General features: G+C 34.0%; 3 protein-coding genes across 5 annotated transcripts; 2 read left to right on the top strand and 1 right to left on the bottom strand.

Annotated features, from left to right (window-relative positions):
- Positions 1 to 1,585: 1,585 nt before the first annotated feature.
- LOC115700608 (superoxide dismutase [Cu-Zn], chloroplastic) lies at positions 1,586 to 4,342 on the bottom strand. 2 transcript variants are annotated; one of them, XM_030628214.2, is made up of 8 exons: positions 3,871 to 4,342; positions 2,931 to 2,992; positions 2,790 to 2,829; positions 2,587 to 2,682; positions 2,469 to 2,500; positions 2,307 to 2,382; positions 1,985 to 2,038; positions 1,586 to 1,907 (listed from the first exon to the last, which is right to left on the bottom strand). In XM_030628214.2, the coding sequence occupies exons 1-8, from the start codon at positions 4,163 to 4,165 to the stop codon at positions 1,882 to 1,884; spliced, it is 681 nt and encodes a 226-aa protein (XP_030484074.1). In that variant the 5' UTR covers positions 4,166 to 4,342; the 3' UTR covers positions 1,586 to 1,881. The 2 variants fall into 2 exon arrangements, with proteins under 2 accessions (XP_030484074.1, XP_060959062.1); XM_061103079.1 differs by having other exon boundaries at positions 1,586 to 2,038.
- Positions 4,343 to 5,345: 1,003 nt separating this feature from the next.
- On the top strand, positions 5,346 to 11,720 carry LOC115699463 (uncharacterized). 2 transcript variants are annotated; one of them, XM_030626887.2, is made up of 6 exons: positions 5,352 to 6,010; positions 6,706 to 9,624; positions 9,758 to 9,811; positions 10,144 to 10,507; positions 11,141 to 11,303; positions 11,383 to 11,720. In XM_030626887.2, exons 1-4 carry the CDS (start codon positions 5,522 to 5,524, stop codon positions 10,402 to 10,404), a joined length of 3,723 nt encoding a protein of 1,240 aa, XP_030482747.1. In that variant the 5' UTR covers positions 5,352 to 5,521; the 3' UTR covers positions 10,405 to 10,507; positions 11,141 to 11,303; positions 11,383 to 11,720. The 2 variants fall into 2 exon arrangements, with proteins under 2 accessions (XP_060959060.1, XP_030482747.1); XM_061103077.1 differs by lacking the exons at positions 11,141 to 11,303; positions 11,383 to 11,720 and having other exon boundaries at positions 5,346 to 6,010; positions 6,706 to 9,668; positions 10,144 to 10,213.
- A 1,047-nt stretch (positions 11,721 to 12,767) lies between these two features.
- Positions 12,768 to 18,266, top strand: LOC115700443 (protein argonaute 5-like). Its single transcript, XM_061103078.1, has 21 exons — positions 12,768 to 13,224; positions 13,313 to 13,509; positions 13,592 to 13,711; positions 13,790 to 13,923; positions 14,009 to 14,118; positions 14,199 to 14,302; positions 14,377 to 14,509; positions 14,593 to 14,817; positions 14,913 to 14,984; positions 15,079 to 15,198; positions 15,288 to 15,444; positions 15,508 to 15,632; positions 15,709 to 15,846; positions 15,926 to 16,068; positions 16,159 to 16,221; positions 16,301 to 16,364; positions 16,727 to 16,862; positions 16,947 to 17,020; positions 17,117 to 17,211; positions 17,287 to 17,318; positions 17,396 to 18,266. The coding sequence occupies exons 1-21, from the start codon at positions 13,066 to 13,068 to the stop codon at positions 17,548 to 17,550; spliced, it is 2,556 nt and encodes an 851-aa protein (XP_060959061.1). The 5' UTR covers positions 12,768 to 13,065; the 3' UTR covers positions 17,551 to 18,266.
- Positions 18,267 to 20,003: the final 1,737 nt, after the last annotated feature.

Below are 20,003 nucleotides of genomic sequence, written 5' to 3' on the forward strand. Positions count from 1 at the left end.
ACACCAAAACTACTTCATTAATTAATTAAATCTTTTTTTTATATATATATATATTTAATTAGGTCAATTCTTTCTTATTTGCTTGGCTCTAAAGTAACCATCTTTCACAAGTGAGTTAATTGAATTCATCATCATCATGTGTCTCTATTATTTGACTAATAATTATTGCAAAAATAGACACCTATACATATAGTATTACTCAAGGTATATATATACATGCATATATGGCTTTGTTGATTTCATTATAAATTATGTACACACAATCTTTTTTCCATTGCTTATATTTGCAAAAGTGAACAATTTCTTTTGTTTTTTAATAATAATTTCAATACCCCTTTTTGTGATTTTGGGCTCTAAAGCAAGCAAAGTTACTAGTACACAAAAAAAAAAGGTCATTTGTAAGGATTATCACAAATATATGTGAAGAAATAATAGTAATAGTAATAATAAATAATAATAAAGTTAGGTGATCTAACTTACGAACAAAAATGTAGAGACCTCAGTTAATTTAGTGACTAATTAAAAAAATATTCTATTAAATATTTTTTTTTGATAAAATAAATAATTAAACTTTGGTACCTTTGAATATTTCTTCCTCACTTGGCTACATGATTGCAATTAATGCAACAAGAACAAGAACTATAGCTTCATGAATTAAACTAATTAATTAATCAAGAAAAGGAGATTAATAATATAAAATCATTCAATAATGATGTGTTTTAAAATCATTAATAATAGATATTTTCTCTTAATAAAGGAACCAAAATACATGGGGGGAGCAGATAGCATATGTATATAAATATTTTACAAATCAAAAGGATTTAGATTATCAAATATGCTTTTATATATGTTTGTTTTTGATTGTAAAGAGAATGATCTGTTTTATTAAATATGATATAATGTTAAATATTAATCTTATTATAGTGTACATACACTATCTATACTTGCTTTAAGAAACATTCCAACGAAGCAACTTCATATATACACATAACAAAAACTCTCTCTCTCTCTCTTAGGATTTTCTATCTACTAACTTGTGCCCTTGAATTTTAATGTTTACTATGTTATTCCCCTCCCAAATTTTGACATGTATTAAATCGTATACTAAAACTTTCATACATGTCATTGGACAAAAATCTTTAAATCTAACAATCTCAATAATTAGTGAAAATTTTTAACAGCTTAAAAATTATAAAAAGCATAATTTTGTAAATGTTAAATTTTAATTAACCTAAATATTAGTAATGGTAAGTATGGTAGATTAGGGTTTAGTGGTGAGTTTCTACTTTGAGTGGAATAAAAAGTTATTGCTAAAAGTAAAACACAATAAATAAAATAAACGATTAATGCAAATCTAATTGTTAATTCTAGGATGAAAATGTTGATGTCTATGTATGAATATTCATATTATTGAATAATTGAAGCAAACGACAATAATAGAAGAAGGTAATATAAGAAAACGACTATTTAGCAAATTAAAACGAAAAAAAAAAGTGAAACGACAAAAATTTCAAAAACGACAAGATAAGTTCATAAAAGGAGAAGTTGAGAAAAACGACAATAATAGTCAGTAAGCGACATCAACTTTAAAACGACAATAACATTCAATTCAAGGACTAAAATAATAATAGAGAAAACTAAATAATCTCAAATTTGATTACAAATCTGATTTAAGAACTTGTTGTTATACAAATCTAAACATTATTCTATTGTCATGTTCAAATGCTTATTAAAATTTAATAGAGCAGGCATAGCATAGCTTAACAGCTTTAAAAACTTTATTAGCAGAGAGTTCTACATTGCCTCCCATTCAACCGAACACGGGCCGGGTTGTCTCCAAAGCAAATATCGAAGGCCCGAAACCCGATACATTACTTGTCCTCACACTGGTGTCAGACCAACTACACCTGTGCACAAAAGATGATACAATTTTAAATGTGTTATTTGAGTTTTGAGATGAAAAATCTTTTTTTTTTTTGCTTACCACATGCCAATCTTCCACCTGCATTGCCTGTGGACAAACTAAGCTCATGCCCACCTACAAATGGAGGACCGAATGAGTTAGAAAAGAGTCAAAAGTTCGGAAAGACATCTCTTGGAGATCATCCAAAAACAAACAAAAAAGTGATCTTTACTATAAAGAAAGGAACTTGGTGAGTTACATCTTTCATTGAAATTTCATACTCACATATCACATTATTGCCAAAACATGAGTGAAGTTACTATGTAAACAGCTATATGGGCCATGGCTAAGGTTCGAATTAGGTGTTGAATATTTAAGATAAAAAGTACAAATCAATACATACCCTTTCCAAGATCATCCTCAAGCTCATGAACCACCAAGGCTCTTCCAACAACAGAGTTAGGACCATTCAGAGGAATCTGCAAATTTTGGCTAAAAAAACTTAGTACTAATAATTACACAACACTTTTCTACTCCAAAGTTAAGTCTAAACTTAGTATTTTACCTGTGAATCCACAATTGTTGCTTCTGCCACGCCTGAATTCATAAAATTTGTAAATAATAAGTACTGATATTCGGATAAGGATTTCATAAATCCAATGTGGTGATTGAAATGATATTACCTTCAGCGTTGGCAATTATGTTTCCCAGGTCACCCGCATGTCGGACTTCATCTTCAGGAGCACCATGTGTGAGGTTGTTAGGATTGAAATGTGGTCCTGAAAACAAAAACAAACCTACAACAATTACAAGAAACGAAATAACACGACGAGCAATTAAAAAGATTTCAATGGAGATGGATATTTCGAAATCAATCAATCCTGACCTGTGGAAATGCAACCATTGGTTGTGTCACCAAATTCATGCTGCACAAGAAAAAGAACAAGTGATTTGAGCTTCCAAAGTTACCAACTTTCATTTATACAAATCCAAAGACACTTATTGAAGATAAAGAATGAATACTCACCAAATGGAACCCATGAGGCCCTGGTGTAAGTCCAGTAATACGAACATTTACAGTAGTGGGACCTGTCAAAGGTAAGGTTGGTACTTAAATTCTCTATATTATCAGCTCTATTGGATTGAGCAATTGTCCTTTTAGAATACTATTGCACATTAATAAAACTTCAATGAACAATGTAAGAAACTACTAAAGTCCAAAAGAAGAAAACTTTAAATAAAAATGTAAGAAAATTTCAATCAATAAGCATAGTTAAGTTAAACAATCAAAAGATCAACCAATCATTAAGCTCTCTCTTTCCTGTTACTCCATACTCAAGTTCAAGCTAAGCATCATTTCCAAAAAATCTAAGCTAGTAGTTAAAATCTCTAACTAAACTACCAGATTGAGCTGAGGCCCCTCAAATTACGACACAAAAGTAAATCTGTATCATCAAAATGTAAACACAAAGACCATGAAACAAAAAGCAACTGACCCAAAAACACTTCAAGCAAAAATGAAGGCCTCATATTTTAGTCAATTACCTGTTTGAGAAAATTCCCAAGTGACCAATTTTAGAAAAGTATGATAAAAATGTATTCTTTATTTAAAAATAAGCATATAGTTAAGATAAACAACGAAAAGATCAACCAATCATTAAAACAAATTAACAAGTTCAATAGTACAAGACAATGAACAAGTAAAGATTACTACATTTCACTGAAATAAATCTAAATACTTAAAATCTCTCTCTAAACAATTACGACACAAAAAGTAAATCTGAATAAAATGTGAGCTTTTCTCTTGACCTTGAAACAAAAAGCAACTGACCCCAAAAACACTTACAAGCAAAAATAGTCTCAAATTTAAGTCAACTAACTGTTTGAGAAAATTCCCAAGTGACCAATTTTAGAAAACATAATAAAAATCTGTTCTTTAATCTTTATTTACAGTAAGAAGAGAGTACCATCGCCGTCTTGGGTCAAGGTAACGACTCCTTCTACATTGGAATTTCCCTTAAGAACAGCGACGGCTTTCTTGGCGGCGGTGACAGTGAAGGGTTTGGGAGCAGCTGTGGCGGTGAGATTGAAGGAACGGAAGTGAGTTGGGCGATCGAGCTTGAGTGAGACACCATGGAAGGAGGAAAGGAGAGGTGGGTTTTGTGAGTTTGGGAGATAGGCGAAAAGGGTAGGAGAAGAAGGTGAAGCTGATGATAGGAGGATTGAGTGGGCCGCCATGGCAGCCATAGCTGCAGCTTGCATTGGGATTATTGGAAAGAGTTTGATTGGTTGAGATTTAAGGTGTGTGAATGAATATGATAATGTATTCTGAAACTTTTGAGTGAGTTCTTTTCTCTGTTATCTCTCTTTGGATGAGAGAGAAGCTTCTGGTAGTGAGAGAGTGAGTGAGTGTAGAGAGAGAAAAACGCTGTGAAAATGACTATGGTTGAGAAAACGACAATTAACTAAATAAACGACAATTTTCAAGAAAACGACAATAATAAACTGAGGAAACGACAATATTAAAATTAACTCAGAAAACGACAATTGTCGAAATAAACGACAATAAACAGAGAAACGACGATGAACGACAGTAAACTGATAAAAACGACAATCATAAACTGAGCAAATGACAATTATTAAAATAAACTCTGTAAACGACAATTATATAAAATAAACGACAATAAACTGAAAAAACGACAGTAAACTGATAAAACGACCATAAAATTCAGATTTTTACAAAAATTATTGAAAATAAACGACAATTAAAATTAAACGACAATAAACTTGAGAAACGACAATGAACGACAGTAAACTGATAAAAACGACAATAATAATCTCAGGAAAAACGACAATTGAATATAAACGACAATAAACTCGGAAAACGACAATTATCAAAAGAAACGACAATAAAGTGAGAAACGACAATAAACGACAGTAACTGATAAAAACGACAATTAATAAAATAAATTCAGAAAACGACTATTATCAAAATAAACGACAATAAACTGAGAAAGCGACAATGAACGGCAGTAAACTGATAAAAACGACAATAAACTCAGAAAACGACAAATATCGAAAATAAACGACAGTAAACTGTAAAACGACATATCGGAATAAACGACAATGGACGAAAATTATCTAAATAAACGACAATTACTGAGAGAACAACAATAATCAAAATAATATCTCAAAAAAAAAAAACAATAATCAAAATAAACTACAAGTAACTGAGAAAACGATAATAAACTAAGAAAAGGACAAGTCTGAGAATAAACGACAATAAATTTAGAAAACGAGGAAACTTAAAAAATGAATTACGGTGTAAGTTATGAAAATGAATTGACCAAGATTTATAATAACTCAGAAAATTTCAGAACACAAATAATACCGTAGACAAACTACACTAAATAATAGAAAACGACACTATTTTAAAAAAAACGACAATTATTGATATAAACGACAACTTATATTGCTATAGAATAAATAGATTAGACCTTCAACGACAATTCGAACCTGTCTTCTTTGTATAGAGAGAGAAAGCTCTCTCTCTCTCTCTCTCTCTCTCTAAGCTTCGTCAATGGAAGTTCAAAACCAGAGCTTGTGAATTCTAAATCAATGGAGTCTCCAAACCCCATTTCAAATTCTTCTTCTTCTGTTCGCGTCCTAATACGCCCCCCATCTTCAACAACTCTCTCATCCACACCCACACTCGCTTCGTCTTCAACCTCTCAAACCGCTCCTCTTTCCTCTTCAATTCAAACCCCACACCCTCCGTCTTCTGATGGCGTAGTGGTCGTTGGCTTCATTGGCCGTAGACCTGAAATCACGACGCACCTCATCAACCGGATCGTCGACTCCAATGTTTTCGGCTCTGGAAGCCTGGATGAGAATCTTCGCATTGATAAGGAAGAGCTTAGGGAATGGTTTAAATGGAGGAGAATCAGTTACTACCATGAACGCAGAAGAGGGGTTTTGTTTTTGCATTTCTCTTCCAATCTTTGCCCTGCGTTTGATGATGGGGTTTTGGAGTCTGGCTCCGGTTTCGATTTGGCCATGGAAGAACACGAGTTTGGAGATCTTCAGGGGATGTTGTTCTTGTTTTCAGTAAGCGTTTTTGTTTAGTTCATTTTCTCTTTCTTTCTCAAAGGCATCTTGTTCTTATTTGTTCATAGTTTCTTAATACTAAACATCATATAAACTAATGGAGGGTTAGAATTTATACATATATACTCAATTATTACTGGAAAAAATTAGCTGGATAGTGTTATATATATCGTAATAAGCTAGTTCTGGAGTGGAGTAGCTTATATTATATGCTAACATTTCCTTGTTAATGGAAGAATTTTTAACTAGAGAGTTTTTGGGATCATAGAACTAAGGTTGCATTTGGTTTGAGGTAATGATATTGAATGGAATCGAAATCCGTTCCATAATTTAGTGGCATTTTAAAGTATTGGAATGTCATTCTAGTGGAATGATTTTCCCACCATTGTGCTATTCAATTTTAAAATTAGTATTCCGTTCATTTATTTGGTTGCATTTTAAAGTATTGGAATGTCATTTCGATTCATATTCCCATTTGCATTTTTATTCTTTTGTTTTCATTTCTCTCTACCAAATGCAACTTAAGAGTAATTACTATGTAGGTTTCCAGATAACTTAGTCCGATCATTTGAGCTATTGGATGTGCTAATGGGGATTATTTGTATGCTTGGTTTTCATATGAGAATTATTTAGTTTTGGTGTTGTGATGAGTTGTTGCTAATAGACCATGAAATTAACTCTGATAGTAAATGCAGGTTTGCCATGTAATCATATATGTTCAGGAGGGTTCAAGATTTGACATTCAACTTCTGAAAAAGTTTAGAGTATTGCAAGCTGCCAAGCATGCTTTGGCACCATTTGTTAGATCACAAACTACTCAGGGATTTTCATCTAGGCCGCACTCATCATCATTCCGACCAACCACTTCTGCACCTATCTCTAATAATTCTTCTCCTGGTAGGAGTCGTAATATCTTGAATCATCGCAATGGTTCTGCTGTTTCAGTGATGTCAGGTTTTGGTTCATACACCTCTTTGTTTCCGGGACAGTGCACTCCTGTTTTGCTGTTTGTTTTCGTCGATGATTTCTATGACTTGCCGAATCCCAGTTCCAATGCTGAAGAGTCAACAGATGCATCCTCACATAATCAATCTTCTAGTTCGAGTAGTTTAACAAGGTCAAATATGCCTGCTAAGGTCTCTAGTCCAGTAGTCGTACTTGCTCGCCCTGCGAGCAAATCTGAAGGTGGTTCCAGAAAGAAACTTCAGTCGTCCCTTGAAGCACAGATTCGTTTTCTTATAAAGAAATGTAGAACTCTTTCAGGTACTGAAACCAGTCATGCTGGATCAAAAAGTGGAGGAATAATTTCTAGTTCTGCTTCTTTGTTCTCGCTTGATGCTACGCGGTCTGTTGTGTTGTTAGATAGGTCAGGAAATCGAAGAGGCGAATCTCTTGAGTATGCAACTGATCTTGTGGAAGATGTTTTGAATGGAAAGGCAACCTCAGATTCTCTTTTGCTTGAAAGCCATGGTCAGAATGCTAATAAAGATGATATAACATCTCTTAAAGAGTTTATTTACAGGCAAACTGATATTCTGAGGGGAAAGGGAGCAGTGGTTGTTAATTCGAATAGTGGTTCAGCAGCTGGTGTTGGCATGGTTGCTGCTGCTGCTGCTGCCGCTGCTGCCTCGACCTCTGCTGCATCTGGAAAGACATTTACTACACCCGAACTCCCAAATATTGAGGTTTGGTTATCGTCTAGTCAACTAATTCTTCATGGAGTTCTTTCTGCAAAGGGTGGGTGCTTAGAAGAAATAGAAATTAGCAAAAGAAAACCTCGGGTGAGGAACGCTACTCCACAGTCACTCGAAGGAATCGCTTCAAAAAGCATCGATCCCTTAGATTTAGCAGTTTCTTGGTTAGAATGTGGTAAAGGATTGAATGCGAAATTTTCTACTTTGTGGTGTGAAAGGTCTCTACCAGCTGCAAAGGAGGTTTATCTGAAAGACTTGCCCGCTTGTTATCCAACTTCACAACACGAAGAACATCTGAAGAAGGCATTGCAGGCTTTTTATTCAATGGTCAGGGGATCTGCTACGCATCACTTTGCGAAAAAGTTGGGTGATGAATGCACATCCATCTGGAAATCTGGCAGGCAGCTGTGTGATGCGGTTAGTTTGACAGGAAGACCGTGTATGCACCAAAGGCATGATCTCGAGAATGGTGAATTAGTTTCGGGAGCTGGATTGAAGCCGCATTGCAGTGGATTTGTTTTCCTTCATGCTTGTGCCTGTGGACGTTCAAGGAGACTACGACTTGATCCATTCGATTTTGAAACAGCAAACATTACTTCTAATTGCTTTCCTGACTGTGACAAACTTCTTCCTGCGCTTCAATTACCGAAAATATTTAATGAAGGACCAGTTCATCCGTCCTCATGGAGTTTGATTCGTGTTGGGGGCGCAAGGTACTATGAACCTTCGAAAGGCTTACTTCAGAGTGGGTTTTCTGCCACTCAGAGGTTCCTGTTGAAATGGGAAATAATTTTAGAGAATAAGAAAGGTGATTATGGTTCAACGGCCACTGCTGTACACCAAGGTTCTGTAACAAAGTCAAATACAAGCCCCAAGTTTGAACCTATTGTGAGTACAGAAACAAATAGTGCTGCTGCTGTGAAATTGTACTCGGGGGAGATACAGTCTGTAGTTGAAAATCAAAGAAAACCCTCAGAGAGTATAATACTTGACGAAAAGAAAATCAGTTTTGGTAAAGGTCTACCCAATTTTACAATGAAGAAAGCTTTTTCTGAAGTTGTTGCTGGATCAGCAGCTGGAGATTCTGGATTTCCTCCTCTAGAACAGAGAAAGCAACAATCTTCACGTTTAGATAGGACTGTCAAGCAGAGTAGGACTGGAGGCTTGAGTGTCGAACACATTGCTGATAATCAAGGACCTCAAATATCTAAAGTTGCTTCTTCTTCTACTCTGGATGTCTCAAACGAGATTAATAATAATGGTTCTACAGTGGGAGATCCCTATTTACGCATAGGCAGTTACGTGGTCCCAGTTAACAGGAATTCTGTTGAAAAAATAAAAAAGAACATTTCGGTTAAACATGTAGCAGCATATGTGGGTTTTGAACATGAATGCCCTCATGGCCATCGTTTCTTACTGAATCCAGAGCATCTCAATGACCTTGGAACGTTGTATCAACCGGAAGAATCTCAAGTTCCTTCTGCTGAAACTTCATATCAGAATCCTAGAAATCTTTCAAAACTGAGTAATAATGGTCTTCGCGGTAAAGTTCATCCTGCTTCAAATAGGAATAATGCTACTTCTACAAGAAAGGGAAGAAATATGGATAGATCAAAGGAGCTAGCAACTAATAATGGTTATCCAAATCCAGACAAGCATGCTCAATCAACAGTATCAGAAAAGGAGCAGAAGCAGAGTCATATGTTGTTTGGTGTATCGACAGTTAATGGTGTTGTTAAAGACCTTCGAGGGAGCCTTGATTCTATTAATATCGATAAGGATGGCCATGCTTTCTCAATGTTGAATAGAAACTTACCAATCTTCATGAACTGCCCATACTGCAGACTTTCCAAAAGTAGTGAGGAACAATCCAAAGTTAAATTTGCTGGCACAATATCACAGCTTCAAAGGATTTTTGTGGTATGACATTGTGTGAGCTTAAGCTTATATATAAATATTGAAGGGTATTGCAGATTTTGAAATTAGCTGTCTTGCAAGTTTGCATTCTATTGCTCTTAATTATCAAATATCTGAATTTTGGTTTTTCTTGTAGGTCACACCTTCCTTTCCGGTCGTATTAGCAACTCATCCACTAATACAATTTGAGGTATGTCTTACACTTCCTTACAAATGTATAATAAGGATGCATTATCTTTTGTTTCTTCTTCCGAGATCATTCTTCCTACTTGAAAGTCTAGAATAATAAACTAACCTTGAATTATCGGTTTCCTAGTTTTTCCCATTTTTATTTTTGCCTCAGCATGTCAAACCTCCAGTTTGTTTAGTCGAGTCCAATCCAAACTCTATAGTACTTTTACATGCACATTTCCATTTCTATCAGTCAAAAGTTATTTATAAATATAGCTTGTTGGTGTCCATTCTAATGATATCGGTTAGACTGTTGTTGGACTCTTTAAAGTTTAGTTTTTGAATCTGTAGGTGTCTTCTCTACCTCCATCAGTATCAGAGCGTGAGCAAAAATTACAATTCGGTCTTGGATGTGAAGTGCTTTTACCACCCGAGAGTTTCCTTACCCTAAGACTACCATTTGTTTACGGTGTGAAGTTGGAGGATGGAAGTTTGCATTCTCTTAAGTACTTTGAGCGTCAACCAGAAGCAACTGCTTGGATTACTAAAGGGACTGCATTGCAAATTGTTTCCAAAAGAGACAGCGCTGGTCATTATGGTTCTCATACCTAATTTCTCACTGATCTTTAGAATTTGTCTGGCATTATGATGTACCCCTCCCAATGCAGTGTCAACTGCTCTTTGGTTTGACAATTCCTTTGTCAATACAGTACAGGTGAGTTTCTAATCTGTTTATTAAATTTTATTGACTTTGTTTTCTTTTTCCCTGTTAACTTTTTTAGATTAGTTTTTTTTTAAAAAATGGGCATGATTGGTGATTATTTCCCTGGCTCTTAGTATATTAGGCACCAGGAATAGTAGGATGTGGTATCATACAGTAAATAAAAAAGCTTTAGTTCTTCTGGTATGTTTTTTGAGGACGTTATAGTTTTATTGTCTAAATTCTCGAAGCCAGTTTTGTTCCATGTGGCTTTCATACTTCTGCAGCTCATAGTTTGGCAAAGCATGCCTTTCGGTTAGATAACAAGCTATCTTAGTTCGGTGGTGGATGTCAGCATTGTAAATTCTTTAGTAATTTTAATCACTATGTTAAAAAAAAAAGAAAAAAGCGTTGTATGAGTTTGTTTGGGAAGGTAGTTTTGAGTGAGAAATTACTATATATAAGAGAGTAAGGTTGAGTAACTCTTTGCATCACAAGGGCCTAAGGGCTCCCATTGTTCGTAATTGGATTTTATCATATAATCATTATGAATGTTGGCTACTATTCTGTTGTCATTGAGATTAATTGTGTTTTCTCATCATATACTAAGTAGTTACCAAACGAGCGTTGAGTGTCTTTTCTTTTCAGGAACTCTGTTATGGAAGTGCTAGAAGAGGAGTTAGCACATTTATGAGAATGGCGGGTAAACTCTCAGCTGAGTTAAACAGAATCGGACCTTAAAAGGAGTTTCCCTATTGAAAACTTGAAGTGAAGAGTGATGATGATGATGATATTGAAATGCAGTTGGAAGGTATCGTGTTTTGATGAGCTTAATGTGGCATATTGCCATAATGAAATTTGTATTCTAACTGGGCTGCCTATTTGTTTAGGTTGTGAGGGAAAGAAAGGAAGGAGATTTGCTTGATTGCCTCAGGCCCTCACCTCTGCATATTATACTCCCTTCTTCACACATAAACCATCTATAATATAAATATATGTATATATGGGTGTTTCAACTTTGGAACAATACCCCGTTTCTTGCACTCGGATATGAACCTAAATAGTATTTTTTTTTAAGGTAATGAATGGTATGGTAAAAAGATGAAAGTTTTGATGAAGTGGGCTGAGTTTATGGAACAAAATTATAGAAATGATATATAACAAGGTGCACATTATGCATTGTAGACATATTATTACACAAATTTTAATAAAGTTTTTGTTTTAATTAGTTTAATATTTTAATTTTCTAAATCAAATTAATTAAAACAAAATCATGCACAAAAAAAAAAATAAAAGACTAATATCCTTGCCCAAATTTGTAAGCACCATTTATATTAAGTAATGCGGTGATAGTTCATCCAATAAATCTTGGGTCGAGTCGTTTTTTTTCTCTACGATACAAACAATTAAAAGTAGTTTTGTTATTAGACACTTAGTACTTTTGTACTTTTAATAAGTTAAAATTTATTATTTTAAGTTATATGGAATTTGATATTTAATTACACCAATAAAAGTATTATACCGTAGAGAGTTTTAGACACCAGTAATATTTTTTAGCAATTCTCAATTAAAAACCATTAAATAGATGTATTTTTAGTTTAAGCATTGGTATTAAGCACTAATACAGCACCTTCTAATATGTAGGTGGTGTCTAATGATTGGTTAACGATATTCCTTAAAAGTTATTTTTGAAGTTATATGAGACTCATACTAATTATTTTAATAGTAGTATAACACCGAGAATAGTACTAGGCACTAGTAATGTCTTTTAACATTTCTCTTCTAGTTTCTGTCACATTATACAAACTAGTAATATTTTATTTTTACATAAAATCAATTTAAAATATTATTTTGTATAATTTTTAAAAATAAACAAAATAAATTAGTAATTTTACAGAATATAAAACCAAAATATTATTGAGTATAAATATTACTATAATATATTTATTTGTTTTTTTTTTTTTTTTTGTATTTTGTATAGTTAAAAAATCCTCTCCCTCCATTATCTTTCACTACCAAACATATATAATGATTTTTTTTTCTAAATAAACACATTTTACTAAAATTATTAAATTAAATTAAAATTTATAAGATTTGATCTTAATCAATTAATAGACTTTGTGATGGTAACATGTCAATTAGTTATGGATATTTTATAAAAGTTATTTTCTTAAATTATATAAAATTCAATACTTAATTATACCAACAGCAGCAGCAGTATACATCCAATAATATTTTTTAGCTATTCTTTTTAGCATTTTTGTTTTGAAAAAGAAAAATATAATAAATAAGAAGAATACTAACTGACCAATAAAAGGCCTATAATTTGTCAGAATTAGAAGGGACATCACAAGATTTCCAAGATTTATGTCCAAAAACAAAATCTTGCTGAAGAAGCAAAGCTATGTATGTTACTAGTATTATACTAGCTACTAATAGGTGTACTTAGGTAGGGACACATTTGGAATTTTACAAAACAATACATCTCTTTCTATTCTTATTTATTGTTACTATTATATCATCAATTTATTCAGTCTTTTCATTTCTCTCTCACTTTCCAAAATTCTTCTATAATGTCTTCTTCTCCGGTGGATTATTCATCGAAATGTGTGATGTTTCCGGCAAGACCCGGTTATGGTATTGTTGGTAGAAAGTGTTTGATCAAAGCTAATCACTTCACACTCCAACTTGTTACCACCATCCATAACTATAAGGGTCTCTATCATTACCATGTGAGTTCATAAAAATAACATCTTTTCTTGTTTCATTGTATCTTTTCATGTTTCCATACCTTTTTAATAATGTTGGTTTTTTTTACAGGTATGGATAAGTCCTCAAGTAACATCCATGAAATTAAACAGAGATATCGTTAAAGAGTTGGGAACTTTGAACTATTTAGGTAATGTGAGAGTTGCCTATGATGGTAGAAATACTATCTACTCTGTTGGGGAGTTACCATTTTCTTCAAATGAATTTATTCTTAAGTTTCCCACAACAAAAACAACAACAACCACCAGGTTAATAACATAACATCATATTAACTATTTTTTGATTTTCATGTACTATGTTCTGTTCTGTTCTGATTGTGTTTTGATGTAGTGAATGTGAGTTTAAGGTTAGCATCAGGTTCGTTTCAAGGATAGACTTATGTAATCCACAAAGCTTTTTACACACCATTCAACCACTTAATGTTGCTCTCAGATCAGCTCCATCAGAAATGTAATGATTTTGATTATATGTTATGTTCTGTTATGTTGTTGAAAGTGGTCAACTTAACTTTTGTTGACTTTTGTTTAGGTATAGTGTTGTGGGAAGGTCTTTTTATCATGACACAATGAGTAGAGCTGGTGAGCTTGGAGATGGTGTAATGTATTGGAAAGGTTTCTATCAAAGTTTGAGGCCAACTCAATTGGGGCTTTCTCTTAACATTGGTATATAAAATATGTTGTTGTGTGTTAGTTTTTAGTCTTAGGTGGTTTGTTTGTTTTCACCATTGTTTTTTTATGATCGTTGTAGATGTGTCAGCAAAGGCTTTTTATGAACCTATTGAGGTAACTGATTTTATCTTCAAAAACTTTAATGTGAGATACAATTCGACGCCATTGGATGATCATGTTCGGGTTCAGGTACTTGTTTTGCCTTTTTTTTGTCATATATTACATATTTCAACATGATTGTGTATTTATACACTTTTTAATGGATTCAGCTAAGGAAAAATTTAAGAGGGGTTAAAGTAACATGTAGACATTTGGATGATACAATGTTGTTCAAAGTTTTTGGGGTATCGACAGAGCCATTGAACAATTTAATGTAAGTAACATAATGTTGTACAAAGTGACATAATGCTGTTTCAAATTGTTTTTACTAACATGTTTCTTTGTTAGGTTTGATCTTGATGGTAACACGATTTCGGTTGTTACGTACTTTCAAGACAAGTACGAAATTCAGCTCGAATATGTGACATGGCCTGCTCTGCAAGTAGGAAGTGCAACAAAGCCGATTTACTTGCCCATAGAGGTTCCCATATCATTGTTTCCATAACACATTTTTTAGTGTTATGTTAATGTTATTGTATTTCTAAAATGTTAGTGCTGTTATAGGTTTGTAGAATTGTTGAGAGGCAAAGATGCTGCAAGAAACTCAACCAAAGGCAAGTAACCAATCTATTAAGGGAAACTTGTCAACGACCGTACGAAAGGGAGGAAACCATTAGGCAAATTTTTCGACAAAACAATTACAATGATCAAAATCTTGTTCGCGATTTTGGAATTAATGTTGCAAACGACATGACATTGATTAATGCTCGAGTTTTGCCTCCACCATTGGTATTTTCTGTTATGAGATTGTTCTTTTGTTTAAAAAAGTAGGTTCTATTCTTTCGATTTGAACTAATCTTTTTCTTTTTCTTCTTTCATTGAAGCTTTTATACCATGATACTGGGAATGAAGCTACTGCCAATCCTCAACTCGGACAATGGAATATGATCAATAAAGTTTGTAGTTATGATGTTATAATTGTTTTGAGCTAATTTGTTGTCTTTGTATGCTCTTAAGGATATGATTCATTCATTTTTTTGGTAATGATAGAAAATGATCAATGGTGGCCATGTAAAATCTTGGACTTGTGTGAACTTCTCACATGAAAATCCAAATATTCACAATCGCTTTTGTGATGAACTAGTCAATATGTGCATCAGTAGAGGAATGGTAGGGTTACTCAATCTTTCTGTCTCGTTATGTTTTTTTCGCGAAATTGCATAACTGACGTTTTTATCATTTTGGATACTCGGAATAAGGCTTTCCAAACCGCGCCAGTAATTCCTTCGCGCGCTTGGCCAGCTAACGAAATTGAGGAGGCCTTGAAATATGTTCATGACCAATGCAACATGATACTCGGAAACAAACAACTTCAGTTGCTAATAATTATCTTGCCTGATTTTTCGGGTTCATATGGTAAGCTACAAGACTTGTAACTATGAAGTTTGAAATGCCATTATAACATTTTGCCTCTTGTAGGGACAATTAAACGAGTTTGTGAAACTGAGCTAGGAATTGTTTCACAATGCTGCCGGCCTAAACATGCAGCGAAGCTCAACAACAAGCAATACTTGGAGAATCTATCATTGAAAATCAATACCAAGGTTCATTTTATCACAATAATTATGCTCTAATTAATTATTTGTTGTAGGAGTTAATGTTGTTATGTTGGTTTATTAGGTTGGTGGGCGAAATACAGTGTTAAGTGATGCTCTTAATAAGAGAATTCCTTTTGTGTCTGATGTCCCGACGATAATCTTTGGCGCGGCTTTTACACATCCAAAGCCCGAAGATTACTCAAGCCCTTCAATAGCAGCTGTAAGTACATACATTTTACTATAATGATTCTCTTCCATTGTTTAGGTTATTGGATCGATTTCTTTTACTTGTATTTTAGGTGGTTGCCTCGATGGATTGGCCCGAGGTGACCAAATATAGAGCGTTGGTATCAGCGCAACAGCACACCGAGGAGATCATCCAAGATCTTTATAAAGTAACTACAGATGATAAAGGGAGCATAGTCCATGGAGGAATGATAAGGTGAGTTAATCACCATTGTGTACATAGTACATTTCTCTATGTATGTTTTTTCTTTAACTAATTTTTCCTTTGTTTCTTTCGTCGAAATAGGGATCATTTAATTGCTTTCAGCCGATCAACCGGAGCCAAACCTCACCGGATTATATTCTACCGGTTATTTGTGTAGCACACTTGGTAAAATCTTTAGTGTTTTTTCATTACTCTGCCTCTTAATTTACTCTGTTTTGTGCAGAGATGGCGTTAGTGATGGACAGTTCAATCGAGTGTTGCTTTACGAAATGGATGCGATAAGAAAGGTATTTACTTACAATTATCGCTACACTTACACTATGTTTGGTAGCTTGGAAATTTTTTTTACAAGGAATAGAAAATTAAAAAGAAAGAAATGATAACATATTTCTTTCTTTTTTGTTTGGAATACAAGAAAAATAGAAATTTGGTATATAGTAAAATTACTATATTATCTTTAAAAATATTAATACCATATTTTTTTGTAAAATTATTTGTCTTTTCTCTTCATTTTTCTTTCCAAATTGGAAGAGAAAAAAATTGGTGAGTTCCACACCATATTTTTCTTCTCACTTTTCTCCATTTTTACCAAACATAAATGATTTGAGGTATTTAACCATGGCAATATCTAATCTGTTTATAATTACAGGCTTGTTCATCGCTCGAGGAAGAATATCTTCCTCGAGTGACATTTGTTGCTATTCAGAAAAGGTGTCATACTCGCCTTTTCCCTGCTGATTACAACGATCGCAATTCAATGGACAAGAGTGGCAACATTCTACCAGGTTTTAGTGTGTGAATATTGTATGTACCAAATATGTTTAACATAAGATTTGATTTGATTGGTTTTACTATTTTGCATTTTGAAGGCACTGTTGTTGATACTCATATCTGCCACCCAACTCAATTCGATTTTTACCTCAAAAGTCATGCTGGAATTCAGGTCCAAAATGTCACCTATGATTCATCAATGTATGTCATTGTTAATGTTAGCTTAAAATATGTAATGAATATGGTTTCTTTTAAACTTTTTTCGCAGGGAACAAGTCGTCCTGCTCACTACCATGTCTTGTTCGACGAGAACAACTTCACAGCTGATGCCTTACAAGTTCTCACAAACAATCTATGCTACACGTACGACATTTTCATTTTTTTTCGCTCTTCGGTTTCATCTTTTGTTGTTCATTTGATTTATTCTTTTCTTTTCAGGTATGCAAGGTGCACGAAATCAGTGTCTATCGGTACGAGCTATACGATGTTTAATGTTTGATTTGATCTTGTTTTTGATTAGCTTGATTTCATGACTTGTTGTGTGCAGTTCCTCCTGCATATTATGCACATTTGGCTGCGATTCGTGCTCGTTGCTACATTGGAGTAGCAGTTGATGAAGAAGAAACTGATGTTGGCCCAAGAACTTATCAACCCCTTCAGGTGATCAATGGGAACCTTAAAGATGTGATGTTCTATGTCTAAGAATATTCTTAGCTGTTTTTTTTGGGGGGTAAATATGTTTTATTTAGTTAATTGGTAGATGTTATTAACTATGTTTTTTGGTTTGATGTGGAGTTTGGAGGAGAATGGGGATATTTGGTAGTTAAAAGAAATGTTAATTTGGTTGGTACATTTTTGAATGGAGTGAAGTTTTTTCAGTACAAGACCAGAGTCTCTTTTTGTATGTTTTAGACTTTTTCTATAATAATATATTATGATCATCGTTCACAAATACTTTTGTTTTTTAATTTTTAATTACAAAATAAAAGTAAAATTTTGTTTTCAAAAATTTTATTTTTGAAATACAAAAATGTGTTCTGTAACTATTTTTGTTTTTTAATTTTAAAAATAAAAAATAGAAATGTATTCTGTGAAGTTCATTTTTATTTTTATTTTGACTGATTTAAGTTGGGTCTAGATCCGAGATCGGTTTCAAGTTCAAGTCAGAGGTTACGTTCTGCACTATGGCCTGGGGGGATTTGAGTCCTAGTTTGGTCAGATTCTAATATATTAATTAAGAAAAAAAAATTATTTAAAAAAATATTAAAAGTGATTTTTTCTTGTTTTATAATTTTGATTTTTAATATTGAAAAATGAAAACTATTTTATAGAACATATGTTTAAAAAATATTTTTACTTTTCTAATTTTAAAAATAGAAAATTAATTACAAAAGTGTTACCAAATGTTACATATATATTTATATAGTATAGGGTAAGTCTACCCCCTTAAACTAGTATTTTTGTAAATTTCCTATCTTGCTTAGTATTTAGGAGAGCATTTTAATTTTTTTTATGATCGTTATAGTTATTTAGGACTGTTGGGCCCAGCTCTTTCACTTTGATGGGCCGCTACCTCACCTTGACTCTCACATTAGTATGATATTATTCGCTTCGAGTCTAAGTCATTATGGTTTTGTTTTTGGGCACCTTTCCAAAAGGCCTCATACTAATGGAGAAAGTGGAACACTTATATTCAAGACAACTCTTGTATATGCTTCCAATGTGGGACTTGGGTTGATACCCCAACAATTCTCTCCTCAAACCAAGGATCACATACTTGTGGCCTCCCCTCCAACAAAACTACCTTATGCCGCCGCTATCACCAAGGGAACTCGCCGCCTCACCATCACCTTTGTCAGGCTGACTTTCGACACGGCTCCTAACATCGATCTCCATCTTGTACCGCCGTAAATATAAACGGGACACGCCACCTGACTACCTTAATATCAGATAGACTTTCGATACAAAGCACCATATAGATCTTTAATCGCGAGGTCATCACATTGAATGATTCTTTCACACATCGTAAATGCAGCCCACTATCCCAACGCTCTTAAACCTTTGGCTCTGATACCACTTGTTGGGCCACGCTCTTCTACCTTGTCAGGCTGGGTACCAACCCAAGTCCCACATTGGAAGTTATTCAAGATGTTGTCTTGGATATAAGTGTTCCACCTTCTCCATTAGTATGAGGCCTTTTGGGAAGGTGCCCAAAAATAAAACTGTGAGGGCTTAGGTTCAAAGCGGACAATATCATACTAATGTGGGAGTCAATGTGAGGTGGCGGCTCAACAAGGTGAAAGAGCAGGGCCCAACAAGTGGTATCAGGGCTAAAGGTTTAAGAGCGCTGGGATAATGGGCTGTATTTGCAATGTGTGGAAATAACCTTCAATGTGATGACCTTGCGATTGAAGATCTATATGGTGCCTTGTATCGAAAGTCTATCTGATATTGAGGTAGTCAGATGACGTGTCCCGTTGATAATTACGGCGGTACAAGATGGAGATCGGTGTTAGAACCTGTGTCGAAAGTCTTCTTGGTAAAGGTGATGGTCAGGCGGCGAGTTCCCTTGGTGATAACGACGACATAAGGTAGTTTCGCTGAAAGGGAGGCCACAAGTATGTGGTTCTTAGTTTGAGGGAAAGATTGTTGGGGTATTAACTCAAATCTCACATTGGAAGAATAGACAAGAGTTATCTTGGATATAAGTGTTCCACCTTCTCCATTAGTATGAGGTCTTTTGGGAAGGTGCCCAAAAATAAAACCACGAGGGCTTAGGCCCAAAGCGAACAATATCATACTAACAGGAGTCAAGGTGATGTAGCAGCCCGACAAGGTAGAAGAGCGGGGCCCAACAAGGTCTGTGTAAATTTTTAAAAAATTTCGAATAGTGTATAATGTTAAAATTAAGATTTATATATTATGTTGGACGCTTGATAATTTTTCTTAAATATGTGGTAAATAATTGTTTAAATTTTATTTTCAATATTATAAATTATTTAAAAAAATATATAATCTTAAATAACTACGATCATAACAAAAAAAATATGAATGCTCTAATTAGTATTGTGCTTTGTTATTATTAGATTAGCTATTTGTAGACCTTTTCCTTAAGACACATGTCCTCCACTTGTAAGGCTATATATCTCTTGTAT

This window comes from Cannabis sativa, chromosome 8, assembly GCF_029168945.1.
Source record: "Cannabis sativa cultivar Pink pepper isolate KNU-18-1 chromosome 8, ASM2916894v1, whole genome shotgun sequence".
Lineage (NCBI taxonomy): Eukaryota > Viridiplantae > Streptophyta > Magnoliopsida > Rosales > Cannabaceae > Cannabis > Cannabis sativa.

Excerpts from the sequence above, each read along its gene's own strand:
- LOC115700608 (XM_061103079.1), bottom strand. The coding sequence starts at position 4,165 with ATGCAAGCTGCAGCTATGGCTGCCATGGCGGCCCACTCAATCCTCCTA. Across the intron at positions 2,383-2,468 it reads CAACAATTGTGGATTCACAG|ATTCCTCTGAATGGTCCTAA; the intron begins GTAAAATACTAA and ends CAAAATTTGCAG. Across the intron at positions 2,039-2,306 it reads TGAGGATGATCTTGGAAAGG|GTGGGCATGAGCTTAGTTTG; the intron begins GTATGTATTGAT and ends CTCCATTTGTAG.
- LOC115699463 (XM_030626887.2), top strand. The coding sequence starts at position 5,522 with ATGGAGTCTCCAAACCCCATTTCAAATTCTTCTTCTTCTGTTCGCGTC. Across the intron at positions 6,011-6,705 it reads GGATGTTGTTCTTGTTTTCA|GTTTGCCATGTAATCATATA; the intron begins GTAAGCGTTTTT and ends TAGTAAATGCAG. Across the intron at positions 9,625-9,757 it reads AGCTTCAAAGGATTTTTGTG|GTCACACCTTCCTTTCCGGT; the intron begins GTATGACATTGT and ends TTTTTCTTGTAG.
- LOC115700443 (XM_061103078.1), top strand. The coding sequence starts at position 13,066 with ATGTCTTCTTCTCCGGTGGATTATTCATCGAAATGTGTGATGTTTCCG. Across the intron at positions 14,818-14,912 it reads GAGTTTTGCCTCCACCATTG|CTTTTATACCATGATACTGG; the intron begins GTATTTTCTGTT and ends CTTTCATTGAAG. Across the intron at positions 15,445-15,507 it reads TGATTTTTCGGGTTCATATG|GGACAATTAAACGAGTTTGT; the intron begins GTAAGCTACAAG and ends TGCCTCTTGTAG.